At 44.9% G+C, this 24,604-nt stretch overlaps 1 protein-coding gene and 1 long non-coding RNA gene across 2 annotated transcripts in view; one reads left to right on the plus strand and one right to left on the minus strand.

Moving 5' to 3' along the window:
- Positions 1 to 7,483, plus strand: part of LOC117365725 — a 12,346-nt gene extending 4,863 nt beyond the window's left edge. The window contains exon 4 of the long non-coding RNA XR_004540446.1: positions 6,894 to 7,483. This is a non-coding gene — a long non-coding RNA (uncharacterized LOC117365725). The remainder of the gene's footprint in view (positions 1 to 6,893) is intronic.
- Positions 7,484 to 12,685: 5,202 nt separating this feature from the next.
- Positions 12,686 to 24,604, minus strand: part of MTF1 (metal regulatory transcription factor 1) — a 53,388-nt gene continuing 41,469 nt past the window's right edge. The window contains exons 9-10 of the mRNA XM_033956510.1: positions 15,147 to 15,210; positions 12,686 to 13,307 (exon numbers count right to left, since the gene is read on the minus strand). Of these exons, the coding sequence (XP_033812401.1) occupies positions 12,952 to 13,307; positions 15,147 to 15,210 (420 nt within the window). The 3' untranslated portion in view covers positions 12,686 to 12,951. The remainder of the gene's footprint in view (positions 13,308 to 15,146; positions 15,211 to 24,604) is intronic.

Below are 24,604 nucleotides of genomic sequence, written 5' to 3' on the forward strand. Positions count from 1 at the left end.
TTCTCTACTCCCACTAAAGTATTCACGAGACAAGTTGGAAGATGTCCTACCTGTCTAAAAGTGGACCTAGAACCTTTATAATTAAGGTTTTATTTAGGTACACTAAATGCTAAGCCCTCCCCCCACAGGAATAAAATGAGCTGCATGGCACTTAAATACACTAAACCCCTCCTTTACTCACACATAGTGCAGGTTTTAGCAGTGGCAGTAACTGCGCTAACACTCATAGGAATTCGATGAGTGTCAGAGCAGTTACCACCACTGCTAAAACCTGTGCTACAGGTTGGTAAAGGAGGGGGGGGGGGGGTCAATGCATTAATAAAAAGATTCCAAGGTCTGTAATTTACAAACTAGCAGGCTCTTCTTGTCTTGTTCCAATTATTAGGACAAGGGTTGATCCTAAAGCCTCAATGCCTTGCTGGGTTTTTTTTCCTGTTTTCCTCTTACACACTAGAACAAGGGTCTCCAAACTTTTTACCACGAAGGCCACATTGCAGTGGGCTGTAATTAAAAAAAAACAACTCTATATATGAGTTATTGAAAGCAGAAAATTTTATAAACTAAATAGAGTATGTGAGATTAAATTATTGTATATTAATGACAAACACTGCCTGCAAATTCTCATCACAAATTATAATAAAACCATTTATGTGAGTGATGGGACTGTTTTTGTGTTTTAAAAATCGTATTAAACTGAGGTTCAAATTGTGAAATGCTAATTAAAAGTAGCGACTTCAAATGTTCATCAGATATACTTCATTTGGGAACAAATATGTTTGCAAAGATACATGAATTGACACTGTCGCTTGGGGCCAAACAAGTACAAAGAAATACTGCAAAGTATACAATTACAATTTAGTATTAAAGTTGTGAATAATATGGAATATTAATATATTATCCCAGGACAAGCAGGCAGCATATTCTTGACTGATGGGTGACGGCACCGACGGAGCCCCGGTACGGACAATTTTAGAGTGATTGCACTCTAAGAACTTTAGAAAGTTCTAGCTAGGCCGCACCGCGCGTGCGCCTTCCCGCCCGACAGAGGCGCGCGGTCCCCAGTTTTCTTAATTCCGCGGAGCTAAGAAGACGCGTGTTTCCAACGGCTGTTGGAAGTTTTTTTCTTCATTTTATTTCTTTCTTGTTCTTTTAACGTTTGTAAAAAAAAAAAAAAAAATTGTTTTTATTTTTTTCTTTTTTTATTGACTACCCCGGCGGGGCCTGTTGGCACCATCGAAGCCTCCGGCTTCGATTTTGCTACAGCGGTTTTTCCCTTCATGCCCCCGTCACCGGGTTTCAAAAAGTGTCAGCGGTGTGCGCGCCCTATATCCCTCTCCGACCCGCACAAGTGGTGCCTTCAGTGTTTGGGTCCGGACCATAGGGCTGACACCTGCACCCGCTGTAGTTCTTTACAAAAAAGAACTTTAAAAAACCGACAGATTCAGCAACGAATTCTGTTCGGCACCGACATGGAAGTTGCACCAGTATCGACATCGGCAACTTCCTCCAAATCGACACCGACTGTCTCGGCACCGACAGATACATCGCCGACGTCGATCCCTGTAGGTAAGCCGGCTAAGAAGCCTTCCCCTACTGTCCTAGGGCCACCAGTCGAGCATGCAGTGAGCCAAGTCCTGCAGACTGAGCGCCAGCCCCGTAAACGCTCCGCTCCCATTGAAGTCACTGCCTCGTCATCGGCATCGACTTCACCCGAGCGTAGAGCGGCACCGAAGGTACCGAGCAAGAAAAGACCGGTACCGGTGCAATCGGGACCTACGTTGGATGAGCGCATTGCCTCTATCCTCCAGGCCCAACTTAAGCAGCAACTGCAACAATTGCTCCCGGCTCTGTTGACACCGAATCCTCCAGTGTCGGTACCCAATGAGCCTTCGGTGCCGACCGTCGATCAACCCCTTTTATTGACATCGACTTTGTCGGCACCGCACAAATCCATGTCCATGCCTATTCTATCAGCAGAACCGAAACGACGTTCTGCTCCGGACACTTCTGAACCGGTACCGTTCTCTGAACCCCGTACCGTTCTACACTCCCCTGGTACCGTCTCCAACCGTTCGGGGAAATCGGTACGCAAGACTAAACATGTTGGCACCTCGACTCCACTTTCTCAGGGTCGTCTCCAATCGGTACGGGACCCTGACTTGTGGGATGACTCGGATGATCACCTCGGTACCGAGGAAGATTATTCATCTGAAGAGGAGGATCTATCGGTGCAAGACCCTGCTACTAAGCCAGAGCACTCCTCATTTACCAAATTTTTAAGGGAAATGTCAGACACCCTTTCAATTCCTTTGGAGTCTGATTCTAAAAAGTCCAAGGCATTCTTAGATGCCTTGGACTTTGATCATCCTCCTAAGGAGTTCTTAAAGTTGCCCCTCCATGATATCTTGAGGGAAACTTTCTATAAGAACTTGGAAACTCCCTTAACCATCCCGGGAGCCCCAAGAAAATTGGAATCTCTTTATAAAGTCATTCCAATCCCAGGATTCGACAAGCAACAACTTCCCCATGAATCCTTGTTGGTGGAATCAACCCTGAAGAAGTCTGTAGGTGCCAGTGTTTACGCCTCTGTCCCTCCTGGCAGAGAGGGAAAGGCCATGGATAAATTTGGAAAGCGCCTTTACCAAAACGCCATGCTGGCCAACCGTTCAGGTAATTACGCATTCCACTTCTCGTTTTACCTGAAGCATCTCATTCAACAGGTGACCTCTTTTCAGAAGTACATTCCGGACCATAAGCTTCCTGCTTTTCAGCAATGTACCTCTAGTCTTTTGCAACTCAGGAAGTTTATGGTCCGTTCAATTTATGATACTTTTGAACTGACGTCACGGGCCACTGCTATTTCTGTAGCAATGAGAAGGTTGGCATGGCTACGGGTCTCAGAACTGGATGTAAACCATCAGGACCGACTGGCCAATGCGCCTTGCCTGGGGGATGAGCTGTTTGGGGAGTCCATGGATACCGCCACACAAAAGCTCTCCGCGCATGAGACTAGGTGGGACACCTTGTTGAAAAACAAGAAGAAACCTCCTCCTCCTCGACCATTCAGGCAACAACCTTCTTATCAAAGAAGGTTTTCTGCTCGCCCGGCTCAGACTCATCCTCCTCAACCTCGCAGGCAGCGTCAACAGCAGCAACAGGCTCGTCAACAACAACAGCCTGCTGTAAAACCGGCTGTTCAACCTAAGTCTACACAGCCCTTTTGACTCTCTTCTCGAGAACATTGCCAGTCTTCCTCCCTCATGCCTTCTACCTCAGCCCATAGGAGGTCGACTACAGGTTTTTCTGTCTCGATGGGAAGCAATTACCTCCGACCAGTGGGTACTTGCTATCATCGCTCACGGATATGCCCTGAACTTTCAGACTCCTCCACCGTTAAGTCTACCAAAAGAGTCTGCTTCCAACAAGGCTCAGTCCCTCCTTCTCGGTCAGGAGGTTCAATCCCTCCTACTTCTCAATGCCATCGAACCAGTTCCTCTAGACCAGCAAGGCCTGGGATTTTATTCCCGGTACTTTCTAGTCCCCAAAAAAACCGGAGATCTCAGACCAATATTAGATCTCAGAGATCTCAACAAATGTCTGGTCAAGGAGAAGTTCAAGATGTTATCTCTTGCCACCCTATACCCTCTTCTCTCTCAGGAAGACTGGCTATGTTCCCTCGATCTCAAGGAGGCGTATACTCACATTCCAATTCATCTGATGTCCAGACAATACCTTCGCTTTCTTGTCAACCAACATCATTACCAATACAAGGTGCTACCCTTCGGCTTAGCCTCCTCTCCCAGGGTATTCACCAAATGTCTGATTGTGGTCGCAGCTTATCTCCGCTCCCACAATTTTCAAGTCTTCCCTTATCTGGACGACTGGCTCATCAAGGCTCCTTCTCCTCAGTCCGTTCACATAGCCACCAATCAGACCATTTCCTTCCTTCGACTGTTGGGGTTCGAGATCAATCTACCCAAGTCACACCTCATTCCAACTCAGCGACTTCAATTCATTGGAGCCATTCTGGATACTGTTCAGATGAGGGCGTTTCTTCCTCCAAACCGCCTTCACACCATCCTTCATCTCTGTCAGCAGGTGTTCCAGAAAACTTCCATCTCTGCAAATCAAATGATGGTACTTTTGGGGCACATGGCATCCACAGTGCATGTCACCCCCTTCGCACGTCTCCACCTGCGTACTCCTCAATGGACCCTAGCGACTCAGTGGTCACAAGCGACGGATCCTTGTTCACAACACATATCTGTGACCTCGTCTCTTCGACAGTCGCTTCTTTGGTGGTTGAACTCATCAAATCTATCCAGAGGTCTACTGTTCCATCTACCTCCTCATCAACTAGTCATCACCACGGATTCCTCCCCCTATGCATGGGGAGCTCACTTGAACGAGTTCCAAACTCAGGGGTTTTGGACCACCCAGGAAAAGAAGCACCACATCAATTTCCTGGAACTCAGAGCGATATTTTACGCCCTCAAAGCTTTTCAACATCTCCTCTTTCCTCAGGTTCTTCTCATTTGCACAGACAACCAAGTTGCAATGTATTACCTCAACAAACAAGGAGGGACGGGATCCCGTCCTTTATGTCAGGAAGCTCAAAGGATTTGGACATGGGCGACTGCTCGTCACCTATTCCTGAAAGCAGTCTACATCCAAGGGGAACAGAATTGCTTAGCAGACAACCTCAGCAGAATTCTTCAACCTCACGAATGGACTCTCGACCCCTCGACTCTCCAGTTCATTTTCTCTCAATGGGGCACTCCTCAGGTGGATCTTTTTGCAGCTCCCCACAACCATCAACTGCCCCTGTTTTGCTCCAGACTTTACTTTCCTCACCGTCTGGAACCCGATGCATTTCTTCTGGATTGGACCAATCTCTTCCTTTATGCATTCCCTCCTCTTCCGCTCATGCTGCGCACCTTATTCAAGCTCAAGAGGGAACAAGCCACCATGATCCTCATCGCTCCACGGTGGCCCAGACAGCATTGGTTTTCCCTTCTACTTCAACTCAGTTCCAGGGAACCCATACCTCTTCCTCTGTTTCCTTCACTACTTACACAGAATCAGCAAACGCTTCTTCATCCCAACTTACAGTCTCTGCACCTGACAGCTTGGTATCTCTCGGGCTGACTTCACCTCATGCTCTCCTTTCTCAGCCTGTCCGTTCTATTATTGATGCCTCCAGGAAACCGTCTACTCTCCAATGTTACCAGCAGAAGTGGTCTCGGTTTTCTTCCTGGTGCCTGTTACATCACCATAATCCCATATCTACAGCAGTGGGATTGGTGTTGGACTATCTTTTGTCCTTATCTGACTCTGGTCTTAAATCCTCTTCGATAAGGGTCCATCTTAGTGCCATTGCAGCTTTTCATGATCCGATCCATGGAAAACCCCTCTCAGCTCATCCCTTAGTCTCAAGGTTCATGAAAGGCCTTTTCAATGTAAAACCACCTCTTAAGGCCCCTCCTGTTGTATGGGATCTTAACGTGGTTCTTTCTGCGTTAATGAAGCCTCCTTTCGAGCCTCTGGCCACAACGCATTTTAAATTTCTAACTTGGAAAGTGGTCTTTCTGATAGCGCTCACTTCTGCCAGGAGGGTCAGTGAGCTCCATGCTCTGGTGGCTGATCCACCTTTCACTGTTTTTCACCATGATAAGGTTGTCCTTCGTACACATCCAAAATTCCTTCCTAAGGTTGTGTCTGAGTTTCACCTTAATCAATCCATCGTTCTTCCTGTTTTTTTCCCAAAGCCTCATTCTAATCCAGGTGAACAGGCTTTGCATACCTTGGATTGTAAACGTGCTCTGGCTTACTATCTTGATCGCACCAAACCTCACAGATCATCTCCTCAACTGTTTTTGTCCTTTGATCCTAACAAGTTGGGTCACCCTGTATCTAAACGCACTCTATCCAATTGGCTTGCTGCTTGCGTTTCTTTTTGTTATGCTCAGTCAGGCCTGACACTGGAGGGTTCTGTCACGGGCCACAAAATTAGAGCTATGGCAGCGTCTGTAGCTTTCCTCCGTTCCACTCCTATTGAGGAAATCTGCAAAGCTGCTACTTGGTCCTCTGTTCATACTTTCACATCTCACTATTGTCTGGATGCATTCTCCAGGCGGGATGGACACTTCGGCCAATCTGTTTTACAAAATTTATTCTCCTAATGGCCAACCTTCCCTCCATCCCTCTTTTTGTTAGCTTGGAGGTCACCCATCAGTCAAGAATATGCTGCCTGCTTGTCCTGGGATAAAGCACAGTTACTTACCGTAACAGGTGTTATCCAGGGACAGCAGGCAGATATTCTTGCGTCCCACCCACCTCCCCGGGTTGGCTTCTTAGCTGGCTTATCCTAACTGGGGACCGCGCGCCTCTGTCGGGCGGGAAGGCACTCGCGCACGCGCGGTGCGGCCTAGCTAGAACTTTCTAAAGTTCTTAGAGTGCAATCACTCTAAAATTGTCCGTACCGGGGCTCCGTCGGTGCCGTCACCCATCAGTCAAGAATATCTGCCTGCTGTCCCTGGATAACACCTGTTACGGTAAGTAACTGTGCTTTTTGAACAGTTTTAATTAATGCATTTGAAATCTACCAACATCCCGCGGTTTGTTTGTTTTTTGTTTTGCAAGTTCTCATTGGAAAATTAGTCCAATTCACGCATTTCCGCGAGCTAGATAAATCATATCACGGGCTGTACTTTGGAGACCCCTGCACTAGAATAAAGAAGTGTGTTCTAAAGTAACTGCAGATTATTAAGCCCCAAATGTTCCCCACCCCTATTTTCCTGTATTCTGTCAGCTTTAACTCCTGTAAGTATCAGAAAACCTGACTAGCTTGGGCCTCAGCCATCATATACTGTGGTATGTTTGTTTTTTTGCAGGAAAATTCTAGCATAACTGATGCTTTCAGCAAGGCTGAGATAAAAGTTGCAGCACTGCATCCTGAGAAGGATCAAGTATAGCACAGCTCCAACTAGAAAGTAATAAAATTCATACTTTCTTGCAACTGTTTTCCTCTGCTGTATGGTTAAAATTTTGTTTATTGGACGCTTATAGAAGCTGACTGTTTTCAAAAGTTCATAAAATCTTTGCGGTCCAAATCAATCACCTGCAGCCCTCAGCTAATTTTGTTAAGTATGATGCTTCAGCTTTAATGTTAAATAATAGATGCTGAATATATTTGATTTATTTCAGGTTATCACTGTCTTGAATAAGCAGCAGTATTGTACTATGAGGTGTTAAATAAAGCTTTTAATTAAAATTCATGAATTATTGCTTTTCAATTCCAGAAGAAAGTTTCCACTTAACTAAAGCAAAGTACAATCACTTTTATACAGATTTTAGTAATGGACAAAGGCATCTTTACATGCTTTCAAAATAATTATGTTCTGGTTTGGTAAATTCTTCCATTAGAAACAATGTTAAAAAAAAACCCAACAAACATTTCTAAAGTAACACTGATCCCACATTTTACATGAAAAAGTTGAAAAGTGATAATGGGTTTGCATCTGGTGTACAAAAGAGGACCAGAACCCACAGGTGCAAGAACAAACAAAAAGTGGGATCGGGCAATGAACACTCCAAGAGCAAAAAATTGTTTGGTCAGTTCTCAGCGTCCGACTTTTTGAACGTTCACATTTACAAAGGACTTGCTCGCCGGTGTATTACTACATATATGACCCCTGATGCAGGCGACTTGCGTCGCCGAAACACAGTACTGCCGGGTCCACAGTTGATGTTTGTCCTTTTTTGAAATAAACAAGATTGTTTGGTTTTATTTTTTGCTCTTGAAGTGTTCGTTTGTTCAAAAGATAATGGAATCTTAAAATTGAGTTTGAAGACAAGGTTTTGATATATGTGTGCAGATTTAGAATGTGTGGGATGTTCTGGAGACCACACCATCAAAAAGATAGAAACAGGAGAGCCAGGCCAGAGTTCTGCCAAAGTCTATGGGGACAGACTTCAAGATCTCAATGGGAGGGAGAAGAAATGTATACGTACACAGAGGCAAGTTTCTTTCAATTGAAGGAAAGCTGATCTAGACAGAGGGGACAGACTCGGAAGTAACCTGAAGAAATACTTCTTCATGGAGTGAACACACTATCTGCATTCAAGAAAGCTTGGAACAAGTATATAAGGGTTTTAAGGGATGATGGATGGACAATATGGTCTTTATCTGGCTTTGTGTTTCTATCTAAAAATATCTATACAATTCCCCATCTGCATTCGCAGTGATAGGGGAACAGCATCTCAACGAATACAGAAAAACCACAAATAACTTTTTGTGTTTGCAGTTTTTCTGTTAAAAAACAAACAAACCTTAAGATACAAAACCGTGAATAACCTGACCTGCAAGTGTAGTGATTTTCTCTGTGAAACACCAGGAGCAATGATTTCCTCTGTGCAATGCAAATTTGGGGGCGGAACCAGGAAACAAAAAGCCATGAATAATCAAAACCGCGGTTAATGATACCATGAATATGGAGGGGGAAGTGTATTAACCTTGTTTTCTGCATAACTATCAAAACTTGACCAATTTCAATAAAATTTAGGATATCATCCTAAATAAATTTGTACTAAGCCTACAGCAACTACTCATAATGTCACCTGTTTGGTGCACACAGATGCTTAGCATCATTCTCTACTGCTCAATAGAGAATGACATAATTTGTCCCCATCTCCAAAAGCTCGGTCCCCGTCTCTGCAAACTGAGCCCATCTGCACAAGCCTCCACATAGTTATTTTATATTGAAGTTTTATTAAAATATAAAAAAACAATATTCTGTACAATTGTCATTTTATAAACACAAATAATACAGAGCAAGGATCAACCATACCCCTGTATCCCCTCCACTATTGAGAAAACTGTATAAGCCAAATTATTATAGAATGCTACACAGAAAAATCATTCTAACAAAATACCACAGTCACACATGGCAGGAATAGTGTTAGGGGAGTGCAACTAAGTCAACTACCCCCACTGAGAGAGCCCTAAGCCAGCTGGAAGCTAGAGTGGCACAGCCTGGGCTTTGCAGTCCCCAGTCATGTCTAACACCAGCTCTAGCAGGATATATATTTCAATATCAGATATATTCTAATCACAAAATATAAATTTTTTTTCTAGCTTTTGTTATCTGGTCATTTTATTCTTCAAATCACATTGGTCTTATGCTCTGGTTTCTGTTTCCATCTGTCTATTCTTAACTCACTTGCCAGGGTCTCCTGATCATTTGACATCTTCTTTCTCCATTCATCTTCCATCTCTGTGTGTGTATATTTTCCACCATGTTCAGCAAGCATCTCCCTTCTCTGTCTCCTATACTTCCCTTTCTAGTAGCTCCCCTGTGCCCATCTCCCCATTTATGATCCCCTTCCTCCTTTGTACAGTATCACTCCTCTATAGCCCTCTGCCCCACGTGTCCAGCATCTTCCTTCTGCCCCATGTCTAGCTATCTTGTGTGTGTCCATATACAACCCCCATGCAGATGCAGCATTCCCCTTTTTGTCCCTGTTCCTATGCTCCCATCCATGCCCACCATCTTCCCTCTTTTTGTATATCATCCTGTGTCCAGTTTCTCTCCTCTCTTACACCAATATGTCTCAATTTCTTTCCTTCTCTCTTCCTCACTGCAGGTCCTGCACCTAGCCCCCGTCCCATGGGTCCACTTCTATCCCCTCCCTTCAGTACCTAGGTGTGGATCTGGCACCACTCCACCCAGCACCTGTTTTTCTCTCTTCCCCATCCCCATCCCGCACTGTCTCCCTTCCCTTCAGCTCCAGCCAGTCCACGCAACTCCCTTGCCCGTTGTGGGTGAAGCAACAGCCCCCCAACTCTCACTCCTGATAGTAGACAGCAAATAAAAATAAAAACCAACTTCCCCCTTCACAGGTGTAGCAGCCACCTCCTCCCCCAACCCTCACTTCCAATGATGGATGAAAAAAACCCCCCAAACCTACAAGTATGACTCCTGGGTCAGCCCCTTCACTCCTCCCAGGGTGGGCATACCAGCCTGTTAGAACGGAAGTTTTCTGCACGCAGGACTGCTCAGACCAGAACCTTCTTGCTGCCAAGTCACTCCTTAAGATATAACTTCCAGACAGATGTTATGTCGGAAAGTGGGACTTGGCGGCAAAAAGGTTCCAATTCGAGTAGTCCTGTGTCACGCTTGCAGGAAACTTCTGTTCCAACAGGCTCGTATGCCCATCCCAGAAGGTGCAAAGGGGCTGACCTAGGAGTCACACTCACAGGTTTGTGGGGGTTTTTCCACCCACCATCGGGGAGGGAGCCTCTAGATGCGCAATCACACCAAGGAGGGCACAGAGGCAACTCACAGCAAATACAGACAAGGTCATTTACCATTCCACCACATTGTGAATGGCCTTGTCTCACCCCATCCCCTGCAGGCTACCCATGGGTAACAGGCACTGTGTTATTATTCTTATATTGAAAAAGTGAGAGGGGAAATTTAACTTAGGACCCTTTCTTGCACACATTTCTTTCCTTTCTGGCTAGAATCCTATTACTTAGTTCAGAGGGTTGTCCTTAGTAGAAGGTTCAACATGTAACGTGCAAACTAACCAAGTAAATTGCTGGGGAAGACATATGAAAGTAGTATTTCATATTTCCATAGCCTACCTACCACCAGCTAAAGGAGGGGGGGGGGGGGGAGATCCCAACCCTCATATTGTTTGGCCACAGGTAGATATTACTTAAACATATCACAAGTGCAGCTCTGCCTACACCTTTGTTCACAAAAGCTAAGCTTTTCCTTAACTGGAATAAAACTAACTCCTTATACAGCATAGTATTTAAATTAAAAAGGAATTTGAGAACCTTATTATAAATGGAGATAGCTAAAGTGCCTTTTCTTATCTCTGTTACTTGCCTTTGATTTTGTGCTAAACTAATACTTAACATAAACTTGATACCTTCGAGGAAGAGAGGGGAGTTTTTCAGTACCCAGTCTGTGGTTAGGTAGAGGCGATGCAAAAGTAGTTTTTGGCTATAAATTAAAAGATGTTCACAGTTTTAAATCTTGATAATGAAAAACAGAAGAAAAGGGGGGGGGGGGGGTATTTGTTTCAATCAATGCAATTTCTTCATGCCTGGAAAAATGTCTGTTACTCCATATTTTTAAAAATTAACCAAGCTGGTAAATGATATTCAAAAGGCACAGATTCAATGGCACTAAACTCCTTACAAATATACAGGATCCACATCTTTCCAGGACATTGTGTCTAAACTATGCCCACTTCTGATTAAAAAGTACAGCTCATAGATGAAGAAAATGACTCCCACCTTTCCTAAAAACCCTATTTGCTTAGCTTATACTGTTACTAGAATGGAAGGCTGAAGCATTGGACACAATCGCTTTAACTAAATGGCCATTTTGGGCTACAAGAGTCCAGCTAATCTGATCATCCCCAACTAGCTGAATTTCCAAACATGTTACAATGACATATTTATGTAAAAGACATATAGACTGTTCAAACCATAGATCAATCAAATGACGAGACCCTTCATGAAATGGAGGGCAAGACAGTAGCTTATGTGCCCTTCTCTTCAACTGCCAACTTCAGACTCCGTCCCTTCTGCCTTGCTGTGCCATATGCTTGGAACAAGCTGACCAAATCCTTAGGGCAGGCTCTGTCTCTAGCAGGGTTCAAAGCCCACCTCTTCCAAGAGTGCTTTCAACTCCTAACTCCTCGCACCTTGGGTTCTGCATCCCCAAACCCTATGTCATGTCTGTATAGCCAGTACCTTTTAGCCTATATAGTAATATTTATCAGTGCCAAACTTACCCCTTTTTTTACAAACATGGAGTACAGTTTTTAGCGCCAGCTGTGGCAGTTAACAGCTCCAACACTCATAGCAATTCTATGAGCGTAGGAGCTGTTACCACCATGGCTGGTGCTAAAAACCACGCTACAGTTTTGTAAAAGTGGGAGGGGTTAGTCTTTGTAATAAACAGAAAACTTAGTTAGTCTGAAGAGCATCATTCCTCTTTTGAGCAAGACAAAGGAGATTAATTAGCAAGGGACCACATCAGAAGGCCCACCTTAAAACAATCCCTGATGGTCTAGCGGTCACTTTAGAAGCAGCAAATCCCCCCTTCCCTCTCCCACCCGGTGCTCTGCTCCTTACCACTGGTGATTTGAAATGGTTGCCAAGACTGTTGCAAGAGATCCCAGCAGCCATATTGAAATGGCTGTTGCTTCTCAGTGCCAGTTTCAATTCAGCTGCTGGGTCCTCCCATGGCAGTCTCATAAGGCTGCTATTAAAAGCCCCAGCAGCAATAAAAGGCAGAAAACAGTGGGGTTCTTTTTTTCCCTCCCAAGAGGCCACTAGATCACCAGGGCTTGTTAAGGGAGGGCAGGAGTGTCAGTAGGTGGTAGAGAGTTTCAGTTTCACCTGAAAATGACCTGGCATTTTCAGTGGAAACTGAGACCCTGTTTCAAAGCCATATCCAAAATCAAAATTCAGTCAACCTTTAGGAGGAAATTCAATTTTTTTTATACCAAGATCTATTGCTTTTGTACAGAATGCCTGATTTAAGTCCATACATGTGCAAACAGTTCTTCCTGTACCTATGAGTTGCTAAAACAAAGATCCACAACCAATGTCAAAGTGAAACAAAAGAAAGCAATTACAAAGACAGAGAAACCATATTCCCTCGTTTCTTAATATACTTTATGAATACAAGTAACTCCGATATCCATGTTCACATACGACAAGAAAAAGTGACAAACAGTGCAGCAAAAGTAAACAGTTCTTATAACTTAGCTCATTAAGAGACAGACCCGAAAAGGACGCTGTGGGGCTGTAACTAAAATGCTCTCCGAGGAAAGCAAACACTAAATTATTTAAAAAAAGAAAAAAAAAATAACCTTTCCAAAAGGTAGGTAACTTCATCCTTAAGAAGAAAAGTGATGAAATCTTCACTTGGAGAAATCAATGTCCTCATCACTCTGCAATAATGCTTCCAGTGGCATTAGAGTGGAGGGGGTTTCGGGACTTTGGAGAGGCAGGAAGTCCGAGACATCCATGACGCCAAGTGCATCACTCTGCGAGTCTGATGAGTTTACAGTCCGACTTCTGCCCTCGGGAGGAGGGAACGAGACAGTCTGCTGCACAGGAGGATTTGGGGCAGTTGGTGCTGTTTCTGAGGAACAATCCTTCCGGGATGTAGCTTTGTCTTTGACAGAATCACGGCAGGCGCACTGACACTGGCAGGACTCTTCTTGCTTGATAATAATCACAGGAAGACTGAGACCAATCTGCTGGACAGAGTTCTCTGGAGAGACAAGAAAATGTAGGAAAATATCAGAGCAGCAGGAATTTATAATCAGTCTAAGGACATTAAAATTCATTCCGTTAGATTTAGAACAGTAAAAGTATACCAGGGCTGGTTGTGGTTCCAGCCACACTGTTGCTGAGCAGAAGATGTAACTTTGGACACACCACTGCAGTCAGAGTACTCGGTACCAGGGAGGAAGACAGACTGTTGCCATTAACTGTCTCTCCTAAATATCCAACAAGCAGTACTGAGGATAGACCTTCAAGAGGTGGCGCCCTTATAACTCTCGTACACCCTCTGCAAATGGAGAATAAACAGACCGAAAAGGGAGCCTGCCAATCCTCCCTCTCTACAGGTTTCACAGAATGCTATGCCGCCAGGCTCTCTGTGTTTATCTTAAATTAGGGGGTCATGATTGTCCTTGGTAGGTGAATTAGGAGAGGAGTCGGCAGAAAAGTTCTACCTTCCATGTAGGTTCTCCTTTCATTGCCTAATTACATTAGGGGTGGGCAACCACAGTCCTCAAGGGATAGAGTCCAGTTGGGCTTTCAAGATTTCCACAATGAATATGCATGAGATCTATGTGCATACAATGGAGGCAGGTACATGCAAAAATCAATCTCATGCATATTCATTGTGGAAAGACCCTAAAGGGCAGTGGTTGCCCATCACTGAATTAAATGCTTGCTTGGGGAGGGGGGGCATGGTGGGGTCTGAGATTGTTTCCTCAGCTGTTGCCTAATCAACAATGATGTCCAATGGGATAGACAGCCCCTTTATAAAAATGTCTAGAACAGGATACCCAAACCTGTCACAGGGGAGTCCCAGCCAGTCAAGTTTTCAGGATGTCCACAATAAATATTGAAGAGACTGATTTGCATACACTGCCTTCTTGATTTGCAGATATATCATGCATATTCATTACAGATACCCTGAAAACCTGACTGGCTGGAGCTCCCCTGGTACAGGTTTGGGAAATGACTGGTCTAGAGCAGGGGTAGGCAATTCCGGTCCTCGAGAGCTGGAGCCAGGTCAGGTTTTCAGGATCTCCACAATGAATATGTATGAGATGGATTTGCATGCACTGCCTCCTTGAGATGCAAATCTATCTCATGTATATTTATTGTGGATATCCTGAAAGTCTGACCTGGCTCCGGCTCTCGAGGACCGCAATTGCCTACCCCTGGTCTAGAGTAAGAAATTGGTAATTAAAGTACGGGGAAACAGATTCAAATGTATCAACTGTAGCTGGTTTACCAAGTGCAGTAAATTCATCTCCCTTAAAATTAAAAGTACAGAGCCCCTTTGAAACAGAGAATGTTAACCTAAGAATTGAAGGTTATAGGGGAACTCTCTACCTTGCCAGAGGAAGTGCTCAACCCTCAGAGCATGTATACTGAATGTATAAACATATACATATTCCTTATGGATATCCTGAAAACCTGACTGAGTTGAGAACCCCAGTAATGGAGGAAAGTTGAAGTCGGAAAAGCGTGATAAATATGTCAACATATCCAAAATATCATGCATAGGCTCTGGAAGGAGGGGTCATAGAACGAGAAAAGATGGGAATAGATTTAGGAGAATCCAGTGCAATATTTATTTATGGAAAGGGTAGTGGATGCGATGAGACAGACACAATAACTGAATTCAAGGCAGCCCAAGACCAGCAGAGAGAGTCCTGAAGAGGATATGTGGATGAATAAACTACATAGATCATAGGGTCTTTCTGCCATCATGTTCTCTTTCTTAGGAAATTATTTAACAGAGTTAAAACTTGGCTACATAAATCAAGTTCTTCACGGTTAAACTGATTTTACTGAAGTTAGTACATACCAGTACTGCCAGCTACCGGTACTGTAGTAGTGAAAAATACTTTCTCCACTTTAGGTGCTTGCTTCTATGAAAAAAAAACCAACACAGGGGTAAGTCATTGATCAGCTTCTGCTTGAGTCAAGGCAGGAGGCAAAAAAACCATAGAACTGATGATCTTGTAATATAATCTATTCATAAATAGTGCATAAGTATACACAATAAAATGTCCAATAATACAAATGTGGCATAGACCCGACATGGGCCGTGTTTTGGTTGTGAAAACAACCTTCTTCCAGGGTCCGTTCTTACTGTGAGTCACAGGTATGAAAATGCAATAAAAGATGTGTACACGAGCGTAGTCTGTAAATTGAGTCACAGCAGGACACACCAAATCTTCAATCAGAAATGAGCCTGGACCTAGAAAACCAATTTTGATGAGTTCACCTGGACATCAACATTGCTACACTAATTCTCAACGTAAAGACCATGTCATGTGCATAAAGGCAAAAGAAAAAATGGAATTATTCCCAGTTTTATCCTTAATCTCGTTGTCCTTTTGACTGCTGCTTCAAGCTGTTCAAAATCCTTTTCCTGCCTGGTAGCTTGTAATATGGAGCTCAACAACTCATGCCTATAGCTAAGAATTTTCCTACAGACACTGTTCCACACTTATGTGAAATTTAATATGTCAATTGTTTAGTTTCTAATCTCCATGGGGTACTAGAGCAGTTTAGAACAAATTAGGTAATAGTGTAAGCAAAAGAGAAAACCAAGTGAAAGGAATAGGACACAGGAAGAGACGGGTCTTCCTCACCTAGAGAATGACACAGGGACAAATTTTCACCATCCACGCAGGATCGCTAGCCCTGTCCCCACGAGCTCTGTCCCTGTCCCATTCCCGCAAGCTCCATCCTCATCTGCACAAGCATCAAACACTTTAAAATCCTAAGTAGCAACATTCTAGAGCGCAGATTGTGATGTCATAATGCCTCATTCCACCAATGCCTAAGCTCCGTCCTCATCCGCACAAGCCTCAAACATTTTAAAATCCTAAGTAGCAACATTCTAGAGCTCAGATTGTGATGTCATAATGCCTCAATCCACCAATACCTAAGCTCCGTCCTCATCCGCACAAGCCTCAAACATTTTAAAATCCTAAGTAGCAACATTCTAGAGCTCAGATTGTGATGTCATAATGCCTCAATCCACCAATACCTAAGCTCCGTCCTCATCCGCACAAGCCTCAAACATTTTAAAATCCTAAGTAGCAACATTCTAGAGCTCAGATTGTGATGTCATAATGCCTCAATCCACCAATACCTAAGCTCCGTTCATATCTGCACAAGCCTCAAACGCTTTAAAATCATAAGTGTCCGAGGCTTGTGCAGTTAAGGTAGAGCTTGCAGGGATGTGACGGGGATTTAGAGATCCCACGGGATGGGGACAAATTTGTCCCCGTGTCATTCTCTCTGTCTCCACCGATTGAGGATCCGCAACGTACTTAAAAAGGAATGCCACGCCAGAGGGAAGAGGCTAAAACTTAATGTAGAGCCCATTCTAAATAATCAGTGGTTGGTAAGGTGATTATGAGCAGATTTCCAAGTTGGGAACAAAGGATTCTGAATATTAAAAAGAAGTTCTCATATACTAGAACTAAGAACCCTACGGATAACGATTAGATTTTTGAACTTTATTGTGTAGGTGGCAGGGAATCAGCATTTCTGGGTCAGATGAAGCCTGGGAGTTTTCCAGTTTCACAAGCTCCTCCTGCAATTTTTCACAAAGGACTCAATTTTTCATTACTTTGAAAAAACATTTTCAGACATCTGAAACTCACTCATTGCTCCTTTTTCCAGATTTTTAACAGGTAACACTGGTCCAAATACAGACCATCAAGGTGCTCCACCATTATGTTCTAGGTCTGGGTTAGAGAACGACACGGGGACAAATTTTTCCCCGTCCCTACGGGAACTCATCTTCTTATCCCGTCCCCGCAAGATCTTTTCCTGTCCCGTCCTGCAAGCTCCGTCCTCATCTGCACAAGCCTCAAACACTTTAAAATCATAAGTGTTCAGCCTTAACCACACAAGCCTCAAACACTTATGATTTTAAAGTGTTTGAGGCTTGTGTGGTTAAGGCTGAGCTTACAGGAATGGGGTAGGAACAGGGATAGTGACTAAACTCTTGTGGACGGGTACAAATTTGTTCCCGTGTCATTCTCTAGTTTGGGTGAGCCAGTTTGGGGCCCCGTTTTTTAAAATTCTTTTTATGGTTGATTACTGCATCTGATAATACATGCTGCATTTTGAACCACAGAAACAAGGGATTCCCCATACTGGTGGGTTATAAGTGTTTCCAAATTCTCTTTAAAAAATATACAAGGGAATACCAGGTATTGTAAATCAAGATGAAAAGATGAAAGTAATGAATATATTGACGATACTGGAATTGTCAATCTCTGATGATTGTGAAAGGAATACTTTATTGGTCTCTTTTATATTCAAAGAGGACATCAGCGCTGCCCTGAGATTATACTTTAGGAAGTTACAAAAACTCAATTCTATGATCAAAGGACATAGGTATACTTCAATTTGACAAAAATTATTCAGGAACGGAGAAGAGCTTTCTTGGCACCGAGGCACGAGACTAAGGGCTCTTTTTATAAAGCTGTGATAGAGGTTTCTCCTGTGGGCCGGTGAGGTAAATGTTCCGATGCGTGTAGGAATTCTATGAGCATCTGAGCATTTACCTAGCTGGCCTGTAGTAGAAAATTTTACTGCAGCTTTGTAAAAGCCAGAGTAAATCCTCAGCCACAATTTACTTATTAACTTATCCTTGGCAAATGTTTGGTTAGATATGCAGGGGTGAAATATGTTCTCTTTGCACCGGAACAGTCAAGGTCTTTTTTTGGACCTAAAGAAGATCTCACCCATGAATGATGAAGACTGAAGTTTATTTTGTATTTTAGATGGGATTATTCATGTATTATTTGATTTCATTCATTTCCCCTGAGAAAATCTAATCTTACACACTACTCCCTCACCTTATACTGGGGTCCGAGAAGAATTTAAGGCAGGGGTGTCCAACCTTTTGGCTTCCCTGGGCCGCATTGGCCGAAAAAAATGTTTCTGGGGCCACACAAACGCTGCAGCAAGACAGAGGAGGGAGATGGTAAACACCCGGGGGCAAGATGGAGGCAAGATGGTAAACACCCAGGGGCAGCAGAGGAAACAGTGCATTGCCCTTGACCAGGGCCGCACAAAATACTTCACGGGGCCACATGTGGCCCTCGGGCCGCAGGTTGGACAGCCCTGATTTTAGAGTATTACTGCCAATGTTTTTTCATATAGTTTTTGCTTTTGTTTTCTTTAACAAGTATAGTCGACTCCACCTAAGTGCACATCAGTTAAGCTCACGCTTCGGTTATCCGAACCCGACCACCATAGTCCCTTTTTTTTTTTTTACATTAAAGTCAATGCACGTAAACTCCAGATATTTACAATTCTGATAAGCACACAATCCGCTTATGCGCACTGATGTCGTAGGTCCCACCCTCTATTCTTTCACGAAGTGTTCACTCCAGTTAAAAGCAATCATGCAGATGACCAATGTGTTTCGGAACAGCAGTCTAGGCCCGGCCATGTGTTTGAACTTTCGAAACTGCACTATGGCGTCGTGTGGACAGAAATCATTGTCTTTGGCTGAACGTGTCCACCATGCTGATGTCTGACACCGCTTAGGCGTTATTACAGCATTCTTGTACGTAAAATGGAAGGGTCTGTCCCCGGAGACTGGTGTACTCCAGGTCCTTCTGCAATTGCTCACACAGATTAACTACAGTATGACCTTCTCAATTAAAGTGATAAGATACCTACACACCGCTTTCAAACATAGCGAAGCTGTTGGCTTCAAGGTGCCTGCCTGTTGACTATGAAAGCAACAAAAACCAAGGAATAATCGATGACGGGATAATCGCGCGCCAGACACCAGCGCACCGACAATTCGGCGCAAGAAAGAAGCACGCCACGGGAAAAGTGCTGCCGTTGGGGGGGCTGTGGGGGGTGCAACCCCCCACATTATAGAGAAAACGAAATGAACCTTCCTTAGAAAAATTCAAGCGTTCCTTAAAAAGTTTTCTTTATAAGGACGCATTTGAAACATAGACAGCATAATTTACTAATCACTAAATTTTTTAGACTTTAATCAATCCCACGAGTAGGTCAAAAATTATCCCTTTTTTTAATTTCCTTTCTTTTTTTCTTATGTGTCCCCACCAAATGTGTTCTTCCCTAAATGTTTCTTTTCTTTCTCTAAAGACTGTAGTTCATCCCCCTTGCCTTCTGTACCAGTTATGTATTAGAACATATATAATTTGTATTCAATGTTTTGTTCTCTCCTTTTAGAATGTTATATGCATTGAAATATGATATTGCGTAGATAACAAATCTTAATAAAATTTGAAACTTTTCCCGAAAAAAATAAAAAGAAGTTCCATTCTCTCTATAATGGAGGGTTCCAACCCCCCAACCCCCAACTGCAGCACTATACAGTAAAGTGGGGGGGGTTCCCCACTCACACCCCGTTTCAGAGCTCTTTAAAACTAAGTTTTACCGCTGCGCTTCTTTCTTGTGCCGAATTGTCAGCGCTCGATTGTTGGCGCGTTGGTGTCTCCCACGCAACTGACTATGAACCGGATAATCACAAACTTCAAGAGTCATTACAGGACACTCGTCCTAAGATATGTGATGGCAGTCATCGATGCAAGCATGGAATCCTGCCCCCGAGCTGCTGATCTCGCAAGAAAAATGACAGTGCTCGATTCTCTTCATATGGTACTCCGATTAAGCGCACGTGGCAAACCGGTCCGAAGGGCTTGCACTTAAGCGGAGTCGACTGTATATACTTGTGTTGTAAGCTTCTGGTAAATATTAATAATTAAAAAAAAATAAATGTTATCCTTCTATCCTGGAACTCCCCAACCCCTACTTCCTCCAGATCCTCCCAAATTTTTAAACTATCCTTCCCTTCCATAAAAGGTATTTCCCATGTAGGCAAACTTGGGTCATCCCTCCCCTTTAGAATCACTGAGATCTGGAATAACCTCACCTCCCCTCTCCGAACCTCAAGCTCCCTCCAACTCTTCCGCAAACACCTAAAAACCTGGCTATTCTCAAAACTGTAACACTTCCCCCCTCTTAGGCCTCTCACCTTCCCCCTTTACACCTAACTCTTTAATCGCTCCACTGTAGTTCCTCTCTCATCTTTCTTCCTGTAAACCGTGCCGAGCTCCGCATTCGTGGAGATGGTGCGGTATATAAACCCAAGGTTTAGTTTAGTTTAGTTTCCAAATTTATTTCCTGCTCTTTGCCTCCTACCTTTAAATCAGTTACCTGTAATACAATACATCGCCTCTTATCCTTCAGGAGTTTCTTAGTAGGAACTTTGTCAAATGCTTTGCTGTTGTTAAGTACAGCAAATTGTTTCCCTGTATTGGGTGTTCTCCAATGACAGCTATGCACCGAGCCATAGAAATAAGCTGAATGGTTCACTGCACCTGCTTACCATGAGAAAATGACTGAAACCTGAATAGGAGGCAACTGTCCGCTACTCGCACACACCAAAACCTGAATTGCGTAATAATCCAGCCACACCACTATGCAACACCTTAATACATCAACTATTTCCTGCTAACTGCTATGCTGATTACAGCTTCTCCTGGATGCTGCAAATGCTCCAAATGATTCACTGAATGAATGACTTATAGGCAACCGACATTAAGAAAATAACATTGTTAAAGTTACATCTTCATGTTGGAACTTAAACAATGACAAGGGGACAAATTTGTCCCTGTCCCTGCAGGAACTCAATTTCCCCATCCCGTCCCCGTGAGTTTTGTCGCTGTCCCTGTCCCATTCCTGTAAGCTCTTCCTTAACTGCACAAGCCTCAAACACTTATGATTTTAAAGCGTTTGAGGCTTGTGCAGATGAGCACGGAGCTTAGGCATTGGTGGAATGAGGCATGATGACATCACAATTTCAGCTCTAGAATGTTGCTACTTATGATTTTAAAGTGTTTGAGGCTTGTGCAGATGAGAACGGAGCTTAGGCATTGGTGGAATGAGGCATGATGACATCACAATCTCAGCTCTAGAATGTTGCTACTTATGATTTTAAAGTGTTTGAGGCTTGTGCAGATGAGAACGGAGCTTAGGCATTGGTGGAATGAGGCATTATGACATCACAATCTCAGCTCTAGAATGTTGCTACTTATGATTTTAAAGTGTTTGAGGCTTGTGCAGATGAGGATAGAGTATGCAGGAATGGGGTAGGGACAGGAAAAGAACTCACAGGGATGGGATGGGAAAGCACAGTTACTTACCGTAACAGGTGTTATCCAGGGACAGCAGGCAGATATTCTTAACGCATGGGTGACGTCACCGACGGAGCCCCGGTATGGACACTTTTAACTAGAAAGTTCTAGTTGGCCGCACCGCGCATGCGCGAGTGCCTTCCCGCCCGACGGAGGAGTGCGTGGTCCCCAGTTAAGATAAGCCAGCTAAAAAGCCAACCCGGGGAGGTGGGTGGGACGTAAGAATATCTGCCTGCTGTCCCTGGATAACACCTGTTACAGTAAGTAACTGTGCTTTATCCCAGGACAAGCAGGCAGCATATTCTTAACGCATGGGTGACCTCCAAGCTAACAGAGAGGGAGGAGGGATGGTTGGCCATTAGGAAAATAAATTATGTAACACAGTGGCCGAAGTGTCCATCCCGTCTGGAGAAGGTATCCAGACAGTAGTGAGTAGTGAACGTGTGAACTGAGGACCAAGTGGCAGCTTTGCAGATTTCCTCGATGGGCGTGGAACGGAGGAAAGCCACAGAAGCAGCCATAGCTCTGACCCTGTGGGCCGTGACAACACCTTCCAGTGAGAGACCGGCTCGAGCATAACAGAACGCAATGCAGGCAGCAAGCCAGTTGGAAAGCGTCCATTTAGAGACAGGACGACCTGGACGGTTAGGGTAGAAGGACAGAAAGAGCTGAGGGGACGAGCGGTGAGCCCTGGTACTGTCAAGGTAGTAAGCAAGGGCACGCTTACAGTCCAGCGTGTGCAACGCCTGTTCCCCAGGATGAGAATGGGGCTTAGGGAAAAAGACAGGCAATACAATGGACTGGTTGAGGTGGAAGTCCGAGACCACCTTGGGAAGAAATTTAGGATGGGTACGCAGAACCACCTTGTCATGGTGAAAAACAGTGAAAGGTGGGTCGGCAACCAGTGCATGCAGTTCACTAACCCTCCTGGCAGAGGTGATGGCAATGAGGAAAAGCACCTTCCACGTAAGAAATTTGAGCGAATTTGTGGCAAGAGGCTCAAAAGGAGGTTTCATGAGGGCGGATAAAACCACATTCAGGTCCCAGACGACTGGAGGAGACTTCAGAGGTGGTTTGACGTTGACGAGGCCCCTCATGAACCGGGAGACCAGGGGATGAGCCGTAAGAGGTTTTCCGAGGATAGGCTCATGAAACGCAGTGATGGCACTGAGGTGGACTCTGATTGAGGTAGACTTGAGGCCAGCGTCGGACAGAGAGAGCAAATAGTCTAGTACAGTTTCCACCGCCAATGATGTGGGATCGTGGTGATGTAGTAGACACCAAGAGGAGAACCGGGTCCACTTCTGATGGTAACATTGGAGGGTGGCCGGTTTTCTGAAGGCATCCAAAATACGACGGACAGGCTGAGACAAATTGTCTGGAGAGGTCAGCCCGAGAGAAACCAAGCTGTCAGGTGGAGCGAGGATAGATTGGGATGCAGTAGAGACTGATGCTGCTGTGTAAGTAGAGTAGGAAACACAGGAAGAGGAATGGGCTCCCTGGAGCTGAGCTGGAGCAGGAGGGAGAACCAGTGTTGGCGAGGCCACCGAGGGGCGATGAGAATCATGGTGGCTCTGTCCCTGCGGAGTTTGAATAACATCCGCAACATCAGAGGCAGCGGAGGAAAGGCATAGAGGAACCGACCCGTCCAGTTGAGCAGGAATGCATCCGGGGCCAGACGATGAGGAGAGAACAGTCTGAAACAGAAATGGGGCAGCTGATGGTTGTGAGGAGCTGCAAAGAGGTCCACCTGAGGAGTGCCCCACCGAGCGAAGATGGAGCGGAGTGTGGGAGGATCCAGAGTCCACTCGTGAGGTTGAAGGATGCGGCTGAGATTGTCGGCCAGGGAGTTCTGTTCGCCCTGGATATAGACAGCCTTGAGGAAGAGACTGCGGGCTGTGGCCCAGGTCCAGATGCGGATGGCCTCCTGACAGAGATGGGGAGATCCCGTGCCGCCTTGCTTGTTTATGTAGTACATGGCGACTTGGTTGTCTGTGCACAGGAGCAGAATCTGAGGGTAGAGAAGGTGCTGGAAGGCCTTGAGAGCATAGAACATGGCCCTGAGTTCCAGGAAATTGATGTGATGTTGACGCTCCTGATGGGTCCAGAGTCCCTGGGTGCGAAGATCTCCCAGGTGAGCTCCCCATGCATAGGGGGAGGCATCTGTGGTTATGATCATGGAGTGAGGGGGTAGATGAAAGAGTAGACCCCTGGAAAGAGTGGAGGAGTTCAACCACCATTGAAGAGATTGCTGAAGAGACGATGTCACAGAGATGGGATGAGAAAGAGGATCCGTGGTACTCCGATTAAGCGCACGTGGCAAACCGGTCCAAAGGGCTTGCACTTAAGCGGAGTCGACTGTATATACTTGTGTTGTAAGCTTCTGGTTGGCTAGAGTCCACTGAGGTGTCCTGAGGTGGAGTCGCGCCAGAGGAAGCACATGGACCGTCGAGGCCATGTGGCCCAGGAGGACCATCATCTGCCGAGCTGGAATGGAGTGATGAAGGAGCACCTGACGGCAGAGGTGGAGCAGGGACCGTTGGCGGTCGGAGGGGAGAAACGCCCTCATCAGAGTGGTGTCGAGAACGGCTCCAATGAACTGAAGTCGCTGTGTGGGAAGTAGATGCGACTTGGGGTAGTTGATCTCAAACCCCAGGAGATGGAGGAAGGAGATGGTTTGCTGAGTGGCTTGTAGCACAAGTGGAGACGTAGGTGCTTTCACCAACCAATCGTCCAAGTAGGGGAACACCTGGAGGTTGTGAGACCTGAGAAAGGCCGCCACCACAATAAGGCACTTGGTGAACACCCTGGGCGATGATGCGAGGCCAAAGGGTAGCACTTTGTACTGATAGTGGCGGTGCTGTATCTGAACTCGGAGGTAGCGACGTGAAGCCAGATGGATTGGAATGCGAGTATATGCCTCTTTGAGGTCTAGGGAACATAGCCAGTCGTGTTGAGAGAGAAGAGGGTAAAGCGTGGCAAGGGAGAGCATTCTGAACTTTTCCTTGACCAGACACTTGTTGAGGTCCCGGAGATCGAGGATGGGACGGAGGTCTCCTGTTTTCTTGGGAACCAGGAAGTAGCGGGAGTAGAATCCCTGACCCCTTTG

Source organism: Geotrypetes seraphini, chromosome 8 (assembly GCF_902459505.1).
Source record: "Geotrypetes seraphini chromosome 8, aGeoSer1.1, whole genome shotgun sequence".
NCBI lineage: Eukaryota > Metazoa > Chordata > Amphibia > Gymnophiona > Dermophiidae > Geotrypetes > Geotrypetes seraphini.